Here is a 20,763-nt window from a genome sequence, read left to right as displayed (position 1 = left end):
ACTGTTAAAATCACAATAATTTTTTTATTTAAAAAAAAACAAAACTCCTAATTCTTGTTCAATCCAGCCAAATGTGTATTTGGATCACATATGTCTAACATTTCAGCCTTTATTTAGCTGCATAAAAACATTCAATACAGATGGCAGAAAATAAACAGCAAAGTGGACATCAGCTCACCGCATGACATAAATGTGGCCTTGATAACAGTGCTCTGTTGTGCAGCTCGTCAGGTTCGGTTTGGGAGTGTGTTTATGCAACAGAGAGCATTCTGTCATCATCTTACATTGGCAGTCATTTAAAAAGGTGTGTGGTTGGTTTGGCCAGACATTAGTGTTATGACCATGTTATTTACCTGTCTGTCCTTTCACTCTGTGTGTGTGTCTTCCAGAAGCTGCGAAGGGCTTCCTGGCCAGTATAAGAGAAGTGCTGTGTGAGGAACAGATTTCAGAGAGTCTGTTAGCCTCATTTCCTGGGCGGAGAGCTTTCGGCTCTAGTGAAGCAACGGCAACCTGAAAGGAGGGCAAGTGAGTGAACTTGAGTGGGAGAGAGAAGTTATTGTAACGTAAAGCTCTCACAAATCACTTTGTCACCAGCAAGCTCTGACAAGCGAGGAGAGGGAGTGTGTTACAAGAGGGAGCTAATAAAAAGAGTGCTGTACGAGAGAGAAGGACTCCTTTACTCCAGACTGAGGTCAAAAGGCATAAAAGTGGACAAACAGAAGAGAACAAAGGCAAGGCAGGGAAGGAAAAAAGGACATTTGCTGTCACTGCTGCGCTTCACGCGTTTACTGCCTGGCTACACATGGACGGTTCATCTGTTTCGCTCTTTTTGTTTACTCCATCTGTCACTCGAGACTCGTGGGTTGGACGTGGTTAGTTTGATTTTCCTGACACATTACATCACCGGGGCCAAAACGTCAGGGTATTTTCCGAGAGGATCTGTTTTCCTTTCAATTCCTCTCAGTGAAATGTGTGTGAGTGTGTGAGTCGGGGTTGGGGGGGAAGCAGTGTGTTTGGTTAGTCGTGACAGTCGATCTTTCCACTTGTCTCTGTAGTGGGAAAAGCTTAAGAGAAAATGAGGTTATAGCCCTTAAAAAGCCATCTACAAAACACTTACTTATTTTAACTGATATCTTGTGAAGACTTCGCTCTGCTCTAGAGTTATTCAAACTTGATTAAACCTCTTTACCAAGTTTCGGCTGGTTTACAGAGCTTTGGAAGCAACTCGTTTTACTAACACAAGATTTGCATGTGAAATGAAGAACTTTCAAACTCTGCAAGTCACCGGTACTGTTATCTGATTGTCTGAATGCTTCCGGAAAATCGGTCTGACCAACAGAGGAAACCTAATGTTGTAAAAGCAAACTTTTGAGGAAATCTGAGCTGGACACGTCTCTTTGTCTTGTCGCGAATGCAGGATGCAACTGGATGGGGTTGTCTGGTTTAGTCAGGACTTCTTAGAGGTTTTTGTGCGAGATGACAAAACATCTGCTGAAGCATCAAGACCAGAGAAGCTGTGAGTAGAGAGGAAAGTTAGTGAGCAAACACGCTTACAGAAGTGTCATTGTATCTGGACCTCTGCGTGTTTTCACAGCGGGAACTATCCATTACTAGAGGAGAGAAAAAGAGTCAGTCCAGACGCATGGACTCACACAAGCACTTCTGTGTGTTTCTGCCAGCAGTGAGCCGGCGGTAAAGCTGTGCCGAAAGGAAAAAATGTATGCTTAGACGCATATATACAAGTGCATGTGGTGGCGTTCAGGTGTAGCCTAGCGATCGCATGGTCTTTGTTTGCCTCAAAGCTTGTTTATGTGAGGGAGTGCTTGCCCCATTTGGCCAAACTGCACCTGGATGGACCTCTGAAACAGGTGAAGTATCAGGAATTTCCCTTATTAGACAGATATCAGCTGTTCTGTTGGCTTCAGTATTCAAGGTGCTTTCCAGAATCATCATCAGGTAGCATCACCTCCATAATAACAAGACTGCCGTGTCTGTTTGATCCAAACGCTCTGCGTCAGTCACAGACTCTTGGTGAGCCTCTCTCTCCTTACCTAAAGACAGTTTGCTCTCAGATTTGGCACCATGAGGTTGCTTTGTTTGGTAGTGACAGCCCTGTGCATGGTGACTAGAACAGGAGGTATGTCCACGTGCAAAACTCTGGACCTGGAGGTGGTGAAGAAGAAACGGATAGAGGCCATCCGCGGTCAGATCCTCAGCAAACTGCGCATGGCCAAAGAGCCCGAATCAGAGATAGACGATGATGGACTGAAGATCCCAGACGCCTTGCTTTCTTTGTACAACAGCACTGTTGAACTGAGTGAAGAAATGAAGATGAAGCCCGTTTCTGTGCAGGCTGAAGATGAAGATTACTTTGGCAAGGAGGTGCACAAGTTCACCATCCAACAAGGTAAGACGTGTCCTCAGAAGTGTTCTTTTTTTGGACTTCTTTAATCTAACATAATGTCCTATTCATTCATGTCGGCATTCTGTGGTGAAATATTTTTGTATGATAATAATCACTTTATAGTTATAATTATAATTGGCAGCGGTATAATTGATATATTTCCCAGACAACAGTTTCCTACATGTCTGAGCTAGTCTCATGTCTCTCATTTCACTCAGTTTCTTTTACATACTAAAATAAGGTGAACTCAAACCAAAATTACATGTAATTTATTTATTTACTTATATGGAAATGTAATATATGACAAATATTGCCCAATATCAAGAGTAAATCTGCTATATATGTTACCTATAAGACGATATTTAATTTTAACGTACATACATTTTATTAAGTTTATAACATATAAAATTCAAATAGTAAAAATTGTATGTTCATATGTTATTAACATCTATATAATGATTTTGTATATATAACATTACATGCAGCAATCATATGCCAACCATATATTTTTTTATTTATTTATATGAGCATCTTTATTAAAACAAATCTGTATGTTTATTTTTTAATACATGCCTATCTTTTACATTTACTTATATAACATCAACATTATATAAATATATATTGATGGGTTTTAGGATATATACATCTGCATGATATATATGTCCAAAAATGTATTACAGATACACAAACATACATATTCGAATGGGCTATGAAATTGTTCTAATTTCTAATAGGTTTCATATATGTTTTAACTTCTTGTGACAGTATATTTCATATACAGAAATGTACATACATATTACATGTGCAAATGGGTATTTGGTAAGTAGCCATTTAATTACGTGGAACAGTATACAGTCATCCAGGCATTACAAAAATAAACCTCTTCATATTCATACTTCATAATGATTCACCCTTTTATCCTGTATTATCCTTGATGTATTTTCTTTAAAGAAACAGCAGTGCCATTCAAGTATTAAAAGTCCTGTGTCTCTAGCTCTTTGAAAAGCAGACCAACATGTCCAGTTCGGATTATTAATGTTAAGTAAACAATGAATGTGATGATTCATGCTCTCATAGGTTTGTATCACATGTGTTCCCCTGAATCCCCTCATGCATTCACTTCAGATCCCCCTCATGCAGACCCTAGGGGAGCTAAGCAGCATTGCATCCTCCATCTGCTCTCAGACTATCTGTGGTATTTTAATAGCCTAGTTGTTTTCACTGTTGGCTTCATGTGTTAGATTGTAAAAGTCGAAGCTTTAACAGCAAGTTCTTGCTATAGGGGGTGAACAGTTTGAGGACACTTCTGTCTGTTTGTTCTGAACAATCTGTTTGTTTGATCAAAACTGTGAAAAAGCCCCCAGCTTGGGGGGGGTTCACAGATTTTCTCTTGTACCTGTTAGATCTGTTATTAAAGCAGTGCTACATCTGTTTTTTTTGATGGGGAAATAACTTTACATTTGATGCTTACCACCCATGCTTTCATCCCTCACCCTCTTTACCTCCTTTAACCACTTCAAACATTTCAGACATAAACATCAGGCCTGTGATCTGATATGTGCAGTGAATAAAGACCTCCGTGGAGATGGGGCTTGCTTGAAGGATGAAAACCAAGGACAAAGAGAAACTGTTGATAAGGGTAGACGAGTCAGATTCACACGCAGTCCTTCTCACTAATTGTGTATTCCTCTGGAGTTAGGGGCTTTCCTGTAACTGAGCTGTCTATTCTGTGTCTCTTACTGGTTCTGTCTTTTTGCTCAATTTTTGAAGGGCCCATTTGACAGCAAAGAGGGTTGCTTGTTTCTGAGGTGTGACTAAGATTTACAGGAAATAGTCCCAAATAGCAAAGTTGAATTCCCTCTTTTGCGGTTTCCCTCATTGGACAACAGACCTCTTTATGTTCTTGTGTTTGTGTAAGGCTTCTTGCATGTGTTTAAGGTGGAATACATTTTAATAAACAAGTCCTGATGCAAGTGCAAGGCCTCCCACGCTCAGTATTTACAGTCTGTAGTACTGTAGTAATTGCTTACTTTTGCAAGACTACATTACACAAGAATTAACTGATGCACAGTATGTGAAGCAATTCTAAGTTGGAGCCACAATTGTAAATAAATAATTCGATTTTTATATTTGCTGAGGAAATCTGTGCTTGGTTACACTTCATTTTGACAGTCCACATTAGAAACTCTGTTGATTATAAGTAACTTTGCAACTATGTCAACTAACTCTCATTAGAGTATTACTAGGCTGTTAGGTTATGGTTACCCCATGCTTAAACCAAGCAAATGTCACGGCTTCAGTGCTAGGGTGTAGTTTGTGGTTTCCTGGGTGTTTCATTGCGTTGCCAGGGTTTTCAGAGTGTTTTTAGAACATTTCTATGTGGTTGCTAAAGCGTTCTGGGATGTTGCTAGGTGGTTACAAGTAAAATTATATGATTTGGGGTATAATTCATGTCTGTAGCATAAACAGTGTTGGGTGAGTTAAGGCTGGAAGACACTACACGACTTCTAAAATCTAAACAGATTTTAAAACACTAGGCATCATCCACTTGCTGACTTTGTAAATTACAGAGGAAAACTGGGCATCACACACTAAACGACTGAGGATCACACACTACCAGACTTTTCAAGTCATTTCGAACTCAAAAAAAAAAAAAATATATATATATATGTTTTTTTTTTAATCGGATCAAAATATCAAACGTTTTGATCAGTGTTGGGGTTAACGCATTACAAGTAACGTAATCAGATTACTTTTTTTCAAGTAACTCGTAAAGTAATGTATTTTGCATTTACAACATAAAAAGTTACTTTTTCAAATAAGTAAAACAAGTTACTTTGTTTTTCCATTTATTCACTGACAGCTCTCTCAGTTTGTTGTTATTAAAAACAAAGCAAACAAGCACATCCCAGGTGACAAAAAGTAACACAAAAGTAACATGATGCATTACTTTCCATAAAAAGGAACTAAGTAACACAAGTTACTTTTTTATGGAGTAGCTCAATATTGTAATGCATTACTTTTAAAGTAACTTTCCCCAACATTTTTGATATCCTCCTACTGGATGGAATCATAGTCTGAAGCTAAAGAAAAAACATTCTATGAAATCTGTCAACTCAAATCTGCACACTGATTCTGACTTTTGGCAACTATTGCATCGATTTGTCCAGACTGTAAATTGAGGCAAAAATCTGGGCAAAAGTGGTGTAATGTATTCCAGCCTTTATGTGACAAAATGTATTGATTAAGGTTAGATCAAGGTTTGTTCTAATAGTAGAAATAGCTACGCTTGCCTTAGGAAACACCTATAATCATTTATATTTTATATTGTGGATTTGTATTGTTGCAATACTTTTAAATGCATTCAAGAAAGCAGACCAATCCTCTTGACTTGCTGAACACAAATAGAAAAACATCATATGTTTAGTGTTGTCCATTTTGAAATAGATAGAACCACTACTTTTAGCAATGAGAGTGTGTTGAAATATTTTTTCAGGATTACAAATTTGTTTTTGTAGGATTATGGATTGCTGTCATTATCTAATATGGCATTCCTTATTTCCATTATCATTTTTTTCAGTAGCATAGATGTTTAACTTGCTACAATGCAGATTTGCCACATTGTATTTTATTTGGAACATTTATTTTTCCTTTTGGCTTTCTAGACTTGATAGTATCTGTTAGTTAAAAGTAGATGAAAGAGATGAAGAAAGAGATATTGTCTTCTAGGTAATAATGATCGTGCTGTGTAATCATAAATTATGCTGTCAAATCAAGAGCACTCGTTTTACAGCCATGCCATGCAAGTTTCCATGTCCTCCTTCAGACTAATCAGTCTGTTCTACTGCATGTGTGCTATTTTTCATTTCATGTTATCACATGTCAAAGATTGTGCTGCCTGCACAGCTCATCGGCCGGGAAAATGTGTCATGTCTTAATGTGATTGGAGCAGGATAGATAGACGAGGAAAGAGAGAGGCGTGATTCTATGGATGGCGATAGTAAGAGGAGAAGAAGGGTGAAGCGTTTGTTGGAGAGGCAGATTTTTAAGCCTGCTGGAATCTGGTTGCACCCATTACTAATGATAGGCCTGTCTCAGTGCTTGTTAGGACAGCTGTCCTGGGCTTACCTGAGCGCCAGCCAGTGTAAACACACACACACACACACACACACACACACACACATCTGCACCACCGTACACAAAGAGCAGTGCCTTCAGTCCTTGACACCTTTTATATGACCACAGGTGTTGATACATGGGACCCATACAAAATAGTTTCCAACAGTGAATAGAACATGTCCAATGTATAGCACCAAGCTAATGAGAAAAAAAAAACAAAGTCATTATAGCTATTGGATGAATCTCATGAAAGCATGTGGGTCACATTTCAACCCAAAACCACAAGAAAATAAAATAAATTATATACGTATAAAATATATATAGCAATCTCACATTACTGCAGTGTGTCTGGATGTTTTACCATGTGTTTGTTTATTTAATAGGACTATACAACAGTACATTTATTATTTTTTATCAGTATTATTAGTAATATAGTTAAATCTCTCTCTCTTTCTCTTTATTTCTCTCTGTCTTTATAACCAAGCTAATGAGAAAGTTTTATTGCTATTGGGTGAATCTTATGAAAGCATATCCAGGTCACATATTATTATTATTTTTATTCTTAATAATAATAGTAATTATAACTAATTTTTGATTTATGAAAATTACAAAAAAACACATTCTCTTCACAGTTCTAATTCTGTATTGTGCCTGGATGTTTTACTAGTTTTTTCTTTTCTTTTTTCATAATTAGTAATATACATGTTTTTTTTTCTCTTTATTTTTGGGATGCAATATGACCCGTGTATATGTTTCGTGAGATTGTTTTTGTGAGATTCAGCCTATTGGTTTTGTATGCTACAACAGGGTTATTAAATGTCATTCACTGGATTGTCTGGATTGATTATTGCATATTCAATATAGGAAGATCATTGAGAATAATTATGGATTAGTAGAAGATAGGGTAACACTTTAGATTAGGGAACACTTTTCACTATTAACTAGTTGCTTATTATCATGCATATTATTATTGTCTACTTATAAAGCACACATTAATGCCTTATTCTGCATGGCTGTATTCTACATCACTTAATCCTACACCATATATAAACTTAACAACTACAACTATAGTATTACCGAAGATAGTTGCTGCGTGCGGATGGACAGTTAGTGGAATTAACCACAGAGAATGTTCCACCCATCCTCCTACATCCTCCAGCAGCTGTCCAGCGACCTCTGATAGATCTCAATCATGTCATCATCTGATCTGAGCTCCAGCAAAGGAAGTCCCCTTTCTGACAAACATTGCACTTAAATGTCAAGCTTTAAATGTCAAAAATAAAGTCTTGTTTTAATGTCATGTGTACAGTTGGTGTAGTTGGTTTCCTGCAGAACATGTGATACATAGCAGCAAAGTTACTGAAAAGAAATATGAAATACTGATTTGAAGATTATTATATGGGAAGAAAGAGAGAGTGGATTTATATGAGAGACACTAGCGCAGAATGTTGGAAATCAGTTGCCTGGGACAATGGACATTTATAAGTTAATTAGATAGATATATAGAAACTTCATCAAATATGAAATTCAAATGTCATTCTTCAGTTCAGTTCAAGTAAGTTCAGTAACTGTGTAAAGTTCATCAATTATGAAAATAATTCATTAAGCAGCTCTACAAAAGTCAATAGTGTCATCATCTACCTCGAATTAGTTCAAATTTCATTCTCATCCAATACTGTCAGTGCAGTCAAATCAATAATGCAGTATTAGTGAATATTAAGTGTCTTTTAAACCCCAACTAAACAAGCCAATGGCAACAGTGGTAATGAACCAGGCTCAGTCTCCTCTGGCTGAATGAACGAGCACGGTGTGATTTATGATTCCAGACTGCAATTCAAAGTCAGATTTGTGGATTGATATTATTGAAAATTTTGCATCCAACAGTGGTTGGCTGCATAACTGCTTAGATTAGTCTTAAAAAAGTTAGTCATGTCATTTTTTCTGTCAATACTGGGGCCAGTTGCTTAAACATAGCAGCTATATTAAGAACTAGTTTGACTAACTGCAGTTAACCAAGCTGTAATCAGTCTTAGGCCCCGTCCACACGGAGACGCGTTTAACTGTATACGCATACATTTTGTATCGTATAGGCGTTTTGTCCGCACGGATCCGGCGTTTTGGGAGAGTGAAACCAATATTTTTTGAAACCGGGTCCCAGAGTGGATAAATCTGAAAACGCCGCCCTTGCGTTCTCGTGTGGACAGCGAATCCCTATATTTTCTGAAACGATGATGTCATCAGCCCACGTCTCAGACACCGCTACATCACGTAACAGCAACAAAAACATGAACAAACACTGAACGATTGTCTTTTTATTAACTAACATTAACACAGATTAATATTGTTCCATGTTCGTTTGTATACCGCGCGCAAGGTTTATGCACACAGTCCAAGTCGTCTTTTCCATTTTTAGTGTATCTCTGTGGAAGAATTACAGCGCCACATGCTGGTCTGGCATGTATACTGCATCGTTTTGTGTCGGTTTCGTGGTTTCGTGTGGACGCAGATATTTCTGGAGACGAGGGGAAAAAAAAGATCGGATAGGGAAAGCTCTGGCTTCATGTAGACGTAGCCTTAGTTTTCAGATTCAAATTAGATCAATCTACCTTTTTACAAAGTTATGGCCAGTCTTGAAGAAAGACTAGTCTTAGCAGTTTATGCAACTTTTTAATGTCAGTTACAAAAAGTAGATGCACCGATCGACCGGCCAGGGACTGGAATTAGCCGATTTTCTGCATGATCGGCCCGGACTTGGCTAACTGCTAGTTGGTCACACTAGTTCGTAAGACACAGTCCTATGTTTATGCAACTGGTCTCAGCTCCTTTTGCTTGAAGGTTGGGACACGTCACACCGGCATTAGGTGGTAGAAAAGTTGTAGTCTATCCAGCAGCTTGAAAAATGGTAGCGGTAGAGCTGAAGTTTAGCCAGTAGTAGATGGCTGTCTTAAACATAATGAGACTGAGGTAACTCATCCCACACCATTGGCCTCCTCCCCATGTTAAATATCAGCAAAACCAGTTATAGCAACCCTGAACACAGGTTAATGAGGCTTTCTCTTTAAATTACACAGCTACTGCCAAAATACAAGCAAGGGCATCATAAGTCTCATTTAGCTATACAACACTAATGCTGCCTTGCCTGTATTGTAAAGGCCAAGAACCGCCATCTGACTGACATGAAAAGCAACAAATCACTGTTCAATTTTTGCACCATTTAGGGACGGGTTTATCTGGAAAAACTAGGTACCTTTTGTAATAATTTCACAATTTCTATCCATCCAATAAATACTGATCAATTCACAAACAAGTCAAAACAAAGGCGAACATACAATTCTGCTTATGGATGCTTAGTTCACATAGTACCATAGTACATAGTTAATATTTGGCAAACTTTGGCAAATCCAGGACGTAGTTGGTCCGTGCTTTAATGTCTCATCTGACAAAAGAGTGGTCTGTTGTCCGAGCTTAAAAATAAGCATGAACTTTTCTGTCTCTCACTTTCTCTCTAGCTCAGAATGGCACAAAGCATCAGATGACTTTTAACGTTTCAGAGATGAAGCAGAGTATTCCAGATCGCCGGCTGCTGTCTCAAGCCGAGTTACGGCTTCGGATTAAGAACCCTACAATGGACCAGGAGCAGAGGCTGGAGCTGTATCGTGGAACGGGCGATCAGGCTCGATATCTGGGCACTCGCTTTGTCTCCAAGGCCTTGTCTGATCGCTGGCTCTCGTTTGACGTGAAACAGACGATGATAGAATGGCTGCAGGGCTCAGGTAAGGTCATGGCAGCATTCAGCTAACATCAGCTGTAGCTTCCCAATTGCGATTGATGAGTGTATTTGAGATGTGCTCATAAGAATGTATTCCTAAATTATGTTCCACATAATCTGTTTGGTTAAAACAGTCTACCTTTTCTTCAGTGTCTATATAATGTTGTGATAACCTCACAAAACCTCAGCGAGACATTAATGCAGAATTCTGTTATTGGCGCTGAAATGAGAACAAATAAGAACTTGCAGACCACAGTACACATAGGAGCATAATAATCATGATGGTACATGTTATACTTAATAAACAAGGAACAAGAGGCTTTGCTATATTATGAATATAGTCATAACTGTAGTAAGCACCATCATTTGGATGAAATGTTACTTGCACTAAAATATATGTTAGGGAAGTGAGCAAATCTGTTGTATTAGTGGTGTTTGCTAAAGCATTATTATTATTATTATTGCTCATACTTATGATTAGGGATTTGAATAAATCCGTAACACTGAGTATTAAACTTTGGCATATAATTCATTTTGCATTTTTTGTGCAACTGACATGAATAATTCTTGATACTGTTCAGAGAGCTGTACTGTTACTTATAAGTGTTTGGATCTGGTGCATAAAATTTATTGAAGGAACAGCACAGATTTGAGGGTGGGCTTTTTCCAGAACACTATAATTATGATAAAGAATTTTTGCACAAACAAGCACCACTTATATTCGGAAAATGAAAAACTCTGGCCATAACAATGGCAATTTCAGTATGTTTATTCAGATTATTATTCTTCATAACAAATATTGTAGTTTGCCATAACCTTGTGGGCAGCCATTTTCACACAAGTGCCTTTCACAAAACTTTTAAATGTCTTTTATAACCTGTTAACTGCTTGGCTCTCTTTTTATTTTTTATTTTTTGGCCAAGTATGGTGACCTATACTCGGAATTTGTGCTCTGCAATTATCCCATCCAAAGTGCACACACACAGCAGTGAACACACACACACCGTGAACACACACCCGGAGCAGTGGGCAGCCATTTTTTGCTGCGGGCGCCCGGGGAGCCAATCCCTGCCGGTACGAGACTGGAACCCACAACTTTTGGGTTACGAGTCCAACTCTCTAACCATTAGGCCACGACTTCCCCTTTATTTCCCTTTTATTTTCCTGACTTTTATTGCCTTTTCCGCATCACATATTTTAGTAATACGTTTAATCTTTCAAAAATCATTTGAAAGATTAAACTCCGTCAAACCATTTTGAAATCGGATTTTGCATTACCTTGGAAACGGTACTTTAAATCTTTTTAGTGGGTGGTGTCAAGTGTCATATTACAAAATTTGCTACAGTATTTTATAATCAAAACTTTGTCTAACCTTAACAAAACATATCATTGGAAAGGTCTGAATCTCAGGGTTCCATATTTTGCAGTTTGTTTGTTGGTTGGTTTATTTTATTTTGTTTTATTTTAGTAATATTGTGACAGAAATGTATACATTTGTGACAGGAAAATGCATAAAAAAATTCAGTGAAGTCATCCAGTGGCTATTTTTGGTATAGCGCCTAAACAAAATCTTATTTTTCGATTTTTGTGATATCAACTTCAAATTTGGAACATAACTTAGTAAGACTTATTGCTTTTATTTTATAACAATTATAGATTCCAAAATATTTTGTGTAATATTTATTTTAGATCAAATAAAATCGTACAGTACATTTTCTTTACAGTAAACTAAAGAGACCTTAGGTCTGTATTCCAAAGCGTTCATGAATTTACCAACCATTTAAGTTCAGATGCATTTTCACGTCTATGTTCAAAAAGGATTAAAAGGTTAAAGACACTATAAGACATTTTTTTAGTTGCTCCTTTGAAGCGCTTACTTGTCTTTTGGAAGACTGTTCTGAAACACAGTTTTGTTTCTCGGCAGACGGTCTCCCTGAAATCCTGTAAAAGTCAGCCAGTTAGATTTAGACTGAGAGAAAGCGTCTCCAGTTTAGTGTGCCGTATGCATCAGACGGTTAGCTAACAGAGCGTGGGCTCTCTGTCGTCTGAGGCTGAGACTAATCGTTTCCTGTCTTTTCTCCAACTGTCATGTCTAATAAAGGTGAAAAAGTTCAAAAACAGAAAAAACAAGCAAACAGTTTAACAGAAGTCGGGGTTAATCATTATCATGTAACCATTATAATCCAGAGTTATGAATTTATGTGTTTACAGTCTAACTAGAAATACCACGGTTTAACTATGGCCACTATTCACAGAAGTGTAGTAAAGATTTGGAAAGCTAAGCTTCCTTTCCTTAATTTGAAAGATTAAATAAATGATGGTATCTTAAGAAAAACTGGCTGAATCAACTACATAATTCATTCTGAATAGACTTGACTAGTATGTGACCAATTTTTAAGGACCCATTTATTTCCTTCTTTGATGTTAGTGCATGTGTTAAATGGCTTATACAGAAGAGTGCTGCAAAACCCAAATAAACTTGTGTGTGTTTGTGTGTGTTTAACAGAAGAGGAAGAAAGTTTAGAGCTGAGGTTATACTGTGGCTGTAAGACAGACCAGCAGAGTACTGATAAGTTCCTCTTCATGATATCAGGTATGATAATCTCAATCATCTGAAACCTAGTGCTGGAAATGTATGCCTGAAGAATCCAAACTGATATAATCTTTAATGTAATCGTTATCTCTGTGTACTGTATGTGTGTGTATTTTAAGGACTAGACAAGCAGAGAGGTGACACTGCTGATCTGGCAGGGATGATGGCAAAGCCTTATATTCTGGCTTTATCTTTGCCTTCTAATGGCAGCTCCCTTGCATCCGCTCGCAGGAAACGAGCTGTTGGCACTGATGAAACTTGTGATGAGTAAGTCTGTTTGCTCTCTTTCACTCTTTTGTTTTATTTATAGATACAGTATAGGAGTACAGATAACAATACTTATCATCTTCTCATGTGGACCAAATTTGAATGTCCTTTATATTGTGACATTGTTAAATTCTTGATTCTGATTGGCAGTGCTGGTTCTAGACTTCTGGGGCCCCTAAGGAAAATTTTATAAAAACCCCAAAATGACCCCGACCCCTTCTGTTCTTTCAGAGCTGTTTCACTAGATAAAAAGTCAAGAGAAAATATATATTCAAGATAAAAAAAAGAGAAAATTACAAACAATATGACAAATTAAATATAAAAAAAGATACAAATGATATTATAAATTTAGCCCACTAAACTAATAGTAATTTAACATCATTAAATATATAATGATTGTTATTAAAGTTACTAAAATTATTCAGTGAAGAACATTAAATGACAGAGACAGCAGCAGGTTTATTAGGCTGCTGTCACTTTAAGACAATGCATAGACCTAATATACTGACAAGCATTCGATTACTTTCCCAACTGTTAATATTCACCCATAACTGAGTGCATTTAGGTAAAAACTCACCGAGATGGACATTTTGACATATTTTTCAACAGGACTGCCACACAGTCCACCGAAGAACCAGAAAAGAAAAGACAAAGACGATCGGATTGCTTTTCATGCAACTGAATGAAATGTCGATAATGGAATAAAATTATGCATGAAAATTCCAGCAGGGAAAAAAAAACGAATAGGGCAACTGTAATTCAATAATTCAATATCCCACTATCAATTATTTCTATCTAATAACGAGGCGTAAAAATCTAACTTAAGGCACCACTGAACACACAATAATATAATTAGACTCCCTCTTTCCCAACATTCTCTGGCAGAAAAACCGAGACCTGCTGTATGCGGAAGCTTTACATTGACTTTCGGAAAGATCTGGGTTGGAAGTGGATTCACAAGCCCAAGGGATACTTTGCCAACTACTGCATGGGCTCCTGTACCTACATCTGGAATGCTGAGAACAAATACTCTCAGGTAGGGTGTTTCACCTCTGTCCCAATTGACCAATGAAGCAGATGTCTTTAAAAGTGTGTACTTCACCAGGGAGTGTGTAGCAAAAGCTGCAGTATGCCAGAACATAACCAGGCCAAAGTGGGATTTGACTTTTTGAAGTTTTCTGCACAATTATTATTATTATTATATATATATTTTTTTATTTTATTTTTTTTTGCACAGAACACATCTAAAACTACCTTACGGCATTATTACTGAACTTTACATTTACCTGGACAAGCTGAAAGGAATCCTGTGCAAGGGCTTATACCAATATTAGCCTAAAATCACGTACAGAAACACCAAGTTTATAGTGCAAATGCAAATATCAGATATGGGTCACTTTTAAAAGAAGATGTAAGCTAGTCATCAGAAATAAATTGGATACAATCCACAAAGTGGAATTGGTTATCAAGATCTGCAGTGTAAATGTGGCCTTAGTTTTCCTGCCTGCACCATTTGCTTGCTCTGGCTGGTTCCTGTCATGTCTAGAGCAAGGATACACAACACCATCTTAAGAAACTGATGACAGATTTCTTTGAGTTGGAATCTACATAATATTGATTCCTGTGGCTGTGTGCAGTACATTCATTTTCAATGCACAGGTACAGTAATATCCAGAGGGGAATTTGGGGGGGATAGAGAAGAAGTGCAAAAGTTAGGCAAAAACAAGTTTTGAATGACTAGTTACCCCAAGGGCTGAAATGCCATACATTTTATGTCATTACATCTTCAGTTATAACAGTAGGCGCGTTTCCATTACAGATTTGCGCAAAACTTTGGGGCTGGAATAAAGCATAGCCTGTATAAAAACATAAACACAAGCATTGAGTGCAATCAGCTTCAGTGATCGTATCAGAGCCACACTGCACCGCAGACTTGTGTAGTGTAAATAGTCTAAGCATTAATAGTAGGGAAAGCCCCTTATACTGGAGCGCGGCCACTTATGAAGTGTTTCTTGGAGGTTATAGTACATTGAAGAATAATCATATGACTTTTTACATACGCCATGTGACCTGTAAATGCGAAAAAGCCGTTTCCATTGCAGTTTTGCGAATTATTCCTTTTTCGCATTGCCTGAAAAACCACCTAATGCGAGTGTAAAAACTTTTTTGCGATATATGGGCGTTTTTGCGAAATTGGCGCGTTTCCATTAGGCGTATTTTCAATTCGCAATTTCAATTTGCGCAATTTGAAAGGTAATGGAAACGCGCCTAGTGATGTTCTTTCTTTTTTAGCTTTTTGAGTTGTACCTATGTGAGCTTTAAATTTCACCAGTTTTAAGAATTCAAAGAAAGTTTTGAAGAGTTTTTTTTTTTTTTTCATTGTATGGACAAAAACACTGAGGAGACATTTCACAAAATAGCTTTCTTTGTGCTCTATGGAAGGGAGAAAAAAAACTCATACAGGTTTGGAATTGCATGAGGGAAAGTATATGATGACAGGATTTTCCTTTTTGGGTAAACTTTCTCCTGCACAGCAGTGCAGTATGTTAGTTCATTTACAATGCAGATAGTATCCAGATGGACATGTGAGGTACTTGGAAGGGGAGAGTGCAAGATCAGTGTAACAACAGTACAAAAACCATGTGATATAAAGGCTTAGGCTTAAATGTTTGCAATGAGTTTTGTACACAAACATAAATTGTGTATCTTTGAAATTCCAGTAACACTTTAGATTAGGGAACACTATTAATTAGTTGTTTATTAGCATGCATATCGCTAGGATATTGGCTGTTTATTAGTACTTATAAAGCACATATTAATGCCTTATTTTGCATGAACCTGTTCTAGATCCTTTAACCCTATACCTAAACACAACTACTACAACAACTACCTTACTATCAATAAGCAGCAAATTAGAGTTTATTTAGGTAAAACTCTTAGTTAAGAGTGAATTTGTGTTCCCTAATCTGAAGGGTTACTGAATTTACTAACAAAAGTAATAATGATTTGTTTTAAGAGTTGGGTAAGTTGGACTAGATAGTACAAATGCTTCGATACTGCTTAAAGGGGTCATATGATGCAATTTAAATTTTTCCTTTCTCTTGCTTTGTAAAAATCGACGCGTTTCAGAAAGGCGGGGCATAGAGGAGAAACAATAATGTACAGTATGTGGAAAACAATGTGTTTTTTTAACCTTAAACTGCATAAACACATTTCATTACACCAAATACACAAAATAATGTTCTTTTTAGCAACATCATATGACCCCTTTAAAAAGCAATAAAAATGCACCCCATGAAGTTGTTTGAGAGAATGCCACGAGTGTACAGAGCAGCTAAAGTTTTGCAATTGTGAATGTTCTTTTGGTCACAACGCAGCAAATGCCTAAAATTCAATAGTAGCAAATGTTTCTAGGAAATTGTATAATTTGCATAATGGATATTTTAATATTTAAGTGAATTTGATGTCCCTCTTTTCTAATTAGTGTTACGCCAATTTTAGTTGTGTTTCACTGTGCGATTTTAAACCTTTTTAATATTGAAATATTCTACAGGTAAACTCATCATTAAAATAAGCCATTATGTAATGCAAACTTTACCCATGAATAGGCTACTAATGAGATCAGGTGAATGAGTGAACAGATAACTGACATAAAAAATACAACAAGACATGCACTGCTTCTCAGTTTCACTGCAGTATCAATTGGTATTTGTATTTGTTTCTCACAGATATTAGCCTTATACAAACACCACAACCCCGGTGCGTCTGCTCAGCCTTGCTGCGCACCTGCAGTCCTCGACCCTTTGCCCATTCTGTACTATGTGGGCAGACAACACAAGGTAAATGATTATTTTTATCATTTTAATGACTTCTCAGCTTCATGCATAGGATAGAAATCCCAGAGAAGCAGAGAAGGCACAAATAGAGTGTGTTTGTTTTCTCCTGAATCCATTAACGTGAATGAGTCATTTTGTCTTGGCTCTGTTTCTAGGTGGAGCAGTTGTCCAACATGGTGGTGAGGAGCTGCAAATGCAGTTAGAGTTCATCTGACTGCACAGCATTATGTTATCTTCAGAAAGTGCTCCATGGCTCTAACTCTCTCTGGACCATAAGTAAGCAAATGCACGGAGAGATGAACATAAAGTCTCAGTGGGAAGGAAAATCAGGAGCTGAGACAACTGACATGGACAGGAAAAAGGACATTCGGACAAAAGTGGAGGCAAAAGGAAAGAGGAATATCTTTGAAAATCAGACTTTCTCTGCGATGCCCGTCTACAATGGCACACAAAGACATTTCGTTAAATCATTTCATAAAACAAGCTCAATATTAAACCACGTATATGCTTTGTTACCTTCTTTTTTTCCCCCTAATAATTTATTGTGCTGGCTAAATTCATAATTTGATTGTACCATGAAGGCAGGTGCATAGCATTGCATGCAAAATGTGCGTTGAAGATTTCTAATGGTGCTGAACCGATAAAGGAAATGATGTCAAAGGAACATTTCATGTGTCAATTAAAGGTAAACACGTAAAAGACAAGTGTTCGCACTAAACGACAGAGGTGAAGACTCATGACGTACAGTATCAGACTTAGAGGAAGGCTAATGGGATTGGAGCATGCATCAATTAACTGCTTTAATATTTGTTTGTTTTTTAATGTGTGGGTTTTATTGCTGCGCACAGCTGTCCTCTGAAACCTGAACAGGTGTTTCTGTGAACAGGGTCTGAGTGACCAAGAGCAAGAGGAACACTAGAGGAATAGTATTGAATGGCGAACATTTCAAAGCTCTCATGTGCTCCCTAACCACACACATTGCACACTACCGAGTGTCACAGGATCATGTCTGCCTCTTCAGGTCCTCCTGTAGTCAGGGTTTGTTAGTTCTCAAAAATATCTACAGCTTTGCTAAAGGAATCTGTTGGTCAATCTCAGCAAAACATGTCCGGGACACATTTCACATATGTGACTCTGCAGCACAAAAGCAGTCTTAAGTCGCTGGGGTATATTTGTAGCAATAGCCAACAATACATTGTATGGGTCAAAATTATAGATTTTTCTTTTATGCCAAAAATCATTAGGATATTAAGTAAAGATCATGTTCCATGAAGATATTTTGTAAGTTTCCTACTGTAAATATATCAAAACTTAATTTTTGATTAGTAATATGCATTGCTAAGAACTTCATTTGGACAACTTTAAAGATGATTTTCTCAATATTTGGATTTTTTTGCTCCCTCAGATTCCAGATATTCAAATAGTTGTATCTCAGTCAAATATTGTCCGATCCTAACAAACCACACATCAATGGAAAGCGTATTTATTCAGCTTTCAGATGATGTATAAATCTCAATTTCAAAAAATTGACCCTTCTGGCTGGTTTTCTGGTCCAGGGTTATATTTATGAAATACAATTATTTCACACAAAGAAGGTAAATCTTATTTTTAAGGCCCATTAAAATTATTTGGATTGTGTGACTTCCTTGACCAACTTGTAATGCATCTAGTGAATTCATTTATTATTGTTTTACAGTAAATGGAAAGACAGTACAGCAAATTCATACATGATCTGTAAATACTTGTATTAAATTATTAAATTAAAGTAATGTATAATTTTTATTACGCTAAAAAGGATGTGCTGAATGTGCGAATCTGGTCCTAAAAACAGGTTTAATTTTCTTGCAAAAAACACTTTCCTATTTTTTTTTTCTGCTGGTTTTGAGGTGAAATTTCAACCATGTTTTTGCAAGTGATGTGTTTGTGTTAGTGAGTCTGTATCTATGCGTGTGTTTGTTTGTTGTGTGTGTTGGCCTCGTGCTGACATCTGTATGAGGAACATGTGTATATTTATAGAGGCTCCATGTTTTTCTCTGCCCTGGTAGACTTCGGTGGTGTTGAGTGATGAGAATTGTGTTCTGTGCGTTAGCTGAAAGACAACACGGCTGAGAATACACTGTTCGCAAAATGAACGCAGTGTCACTTCACTGAAGAATATTGGCTTGTTAAAACTACAGTCCTTTGTACATACTGTCCTCTTTGTTATATTTTGACATTTTTAAACTGCAAGTGTTTTAAATCGCTATAGAAGTCATCTGACAAACATTTCACATTCATGCAGTTTTATTATATAATTGCATTTCCTTTTTTGCACTTATTTTATGCCATTGTGACACATTAATTGTTTCAATAAACAAAACTCACAATTCAGTCCACAATATCTAACAGAACGACAGATTGTAATGCACAAATACAGTACTGTGAAATAATCGTTCATTATCTTTACTGTAGTACAGTAAAGAATCCTGTCCAAGAGTTAAGTAGGGGAGAACAGGGAGTGTTGTAACACATTTTGCTATTTAAGATTTCCACATTTACCTCTAAAAAGCAGTTTTACAAAAAATATTTTAAAGTAGTTTAGAAGTCTACATAAGTTGTATAAATTAGTGTTAAATACAAGTAGGCCTACTGTAGGTGGAGTAATGGGGAGTAATATATATATATATATATATATTTTTTTTTTTTTTTAAGTACAGTTTTATTTAATTTATGAATGTATGAAAATGTTAATATTAATAAATATAACTGCAGGAAAAGAGCATGTCTTCATATCAACATGTTCCTCTCTAATACATTTTTAATGTTGAATGTTTTAAAGGGGTCATGACATGGCAAATCCAATTTTCCATGATCTTTTGACATACAGCTCTGAATAACAAAAGAAAATGCAGTGTTTTCAGACCTCAAATAATGCTAAATAATGAATAAAGTTCATAATTCATTTTTAAACAACAGTTCAGAAATCAATATTTGGTGGAATAAGCCTGATTTTCAATCACAGTTTTCATGCATCTTGGCATACTCTCCACTAGTCTTTCACATTGCTATTGGGTGACTTTATGCCACTCCTTGTGCAAAAAAACCAAGCAGCTCAGCTTTGTTTGATGGATTGTAACCATACATCTTCCTCTTGATCACATTCCAGAGGTTTTCAATGTGGTTCAGGTCTGGAGATTGCCCTGGCATTGTCCTCCTGGAAAAAAACAATCCTCAGAGTTAGGGAACATTGTCAGAGCAGAAGGAAGCAAGTTTTCTTCCAGGACAACCTTGTATGTGGCTTGATTCATGAGCCCTTCACAAAGACGAATGTGCCCAATTGAAGCCTTGCTGAAGCAACCCCAGATCTTCACTGATCCTCCACTAAATCTCACAGTGGGTGCGAGACGCTGTGGCTTGTTGGCCTCTCCAGTTATGCCCTTCACTCGCTAATTTCCCTCCGTCTCGTTTGCTTGGATGTACGTCATTGATTACGTTGCATGAGTGCCCACTACTGGCGGAACCCTTGGAATGGGCTGAATTGGAACGTCCTAAACCCTTGATCACTTAGAATCCACTATGGAGTTGGTTTATTGTTTACATTTTTACCCTTACTAATTTGTTTGGTGCAGCATTCTACATGTATATAGGTATGCTTGGGCTGTTATAAATGTAAAAAAAAAAAAAAACGTATATATTATAGAGTTGTTTGGGGTGGGGATAAATTAAACGTGATCTAAAAGTGTCTAAAAGTGAACTGGAACACAGCCCAGGTGTTGGGCAAAGCTGAAAAACTCA

At 37.1% G+C, this 20,763-nt stretch overlaps 1 protein-coding gene across 1 annotated transcript; it reads left to right on the top strand.

The window, feature by feature from the left end:
• The first annotated feature begins 231 nt into the window (after positions 1 to 231).
• Positions 232 to 18,187, top strand: LOC107703980 (transforming growth factor beta-1-like). The gene is made up of 9 exons (XM_016506794.1): positions 232 to 304; positions 390 to 525; positions 595 to 2,407; positions 10,033 to 10,296; positions 12,800 to 12,886; positions 13,006 to 13,153; positions 14,039 to 14,189; positions 16,882 to 16,992; positions 17,145 to 18,187. The coding sequence occupies exons 3-9, from the start codon at positions 2,083 to 2,085 to the stop codon at positions 17,190 to 17,192; spliced, it is 1,134 nt and encodes a 377-aa protein (XP_016362280.1). The 5' UTR covers positions 232 to 304; positions 390 to 525; positions 595 to 2,082; the 3' UTR covers positions 17,193 to 18,187.
• The last annotated feature ends 2,576 nt before the right edge of the window (positions 18,188 to 20,763 follow it).

The sequence above is a fragment of the Sinocyclocheilus anshuiensis genome, unplaced genomic scaffold (genome assembly GCF_001515605.1).
Source record: "Sinocyclocheilus anshuiensis isolate Anshui unplaced genomic scaffold, SAMN03320099.WGS_v1.1 scaffold1408, whole genome shotgun sequence".
Lineage (NCBI taxonomy): Eukaryota > Metazoa > Chordata > Actinopteri > Cypriniformes > Cyprinidae > Sinocyclocheilus > Sinocyclocheilus anshuiensis.
Note: the sequence above shows the minus strand (reverse complement) of the source record. Positions and strands in the feature narration are given on the sequence as shown.

Excerpts from the sequence above, each read along its gene's own strand:
- LOC107703980 (XM_016506794.1), top strand. The coding sequence starts at position 2,083 with ATGAGGTTGCTTTGTTTGGTAGTGACAGCCCTGTGCATGGTGACTAGA. Across the intron at positions 2,408-10,032 it reads CAAGTTCACCATCCAACAAG|CTCAGAATGGCACAAAGCAT; the intron begins GTAAGACGTGTC and ends CTTTCTCTCTAG. Across the intron at positions 10,297-12,799 it reads AGAATGGCTGCAGGGCTCAG|AAGAGGAAGAAAGTTTAGAG; the intron begins GTAAGGTCATGG and ends TGTGTTTAACAG.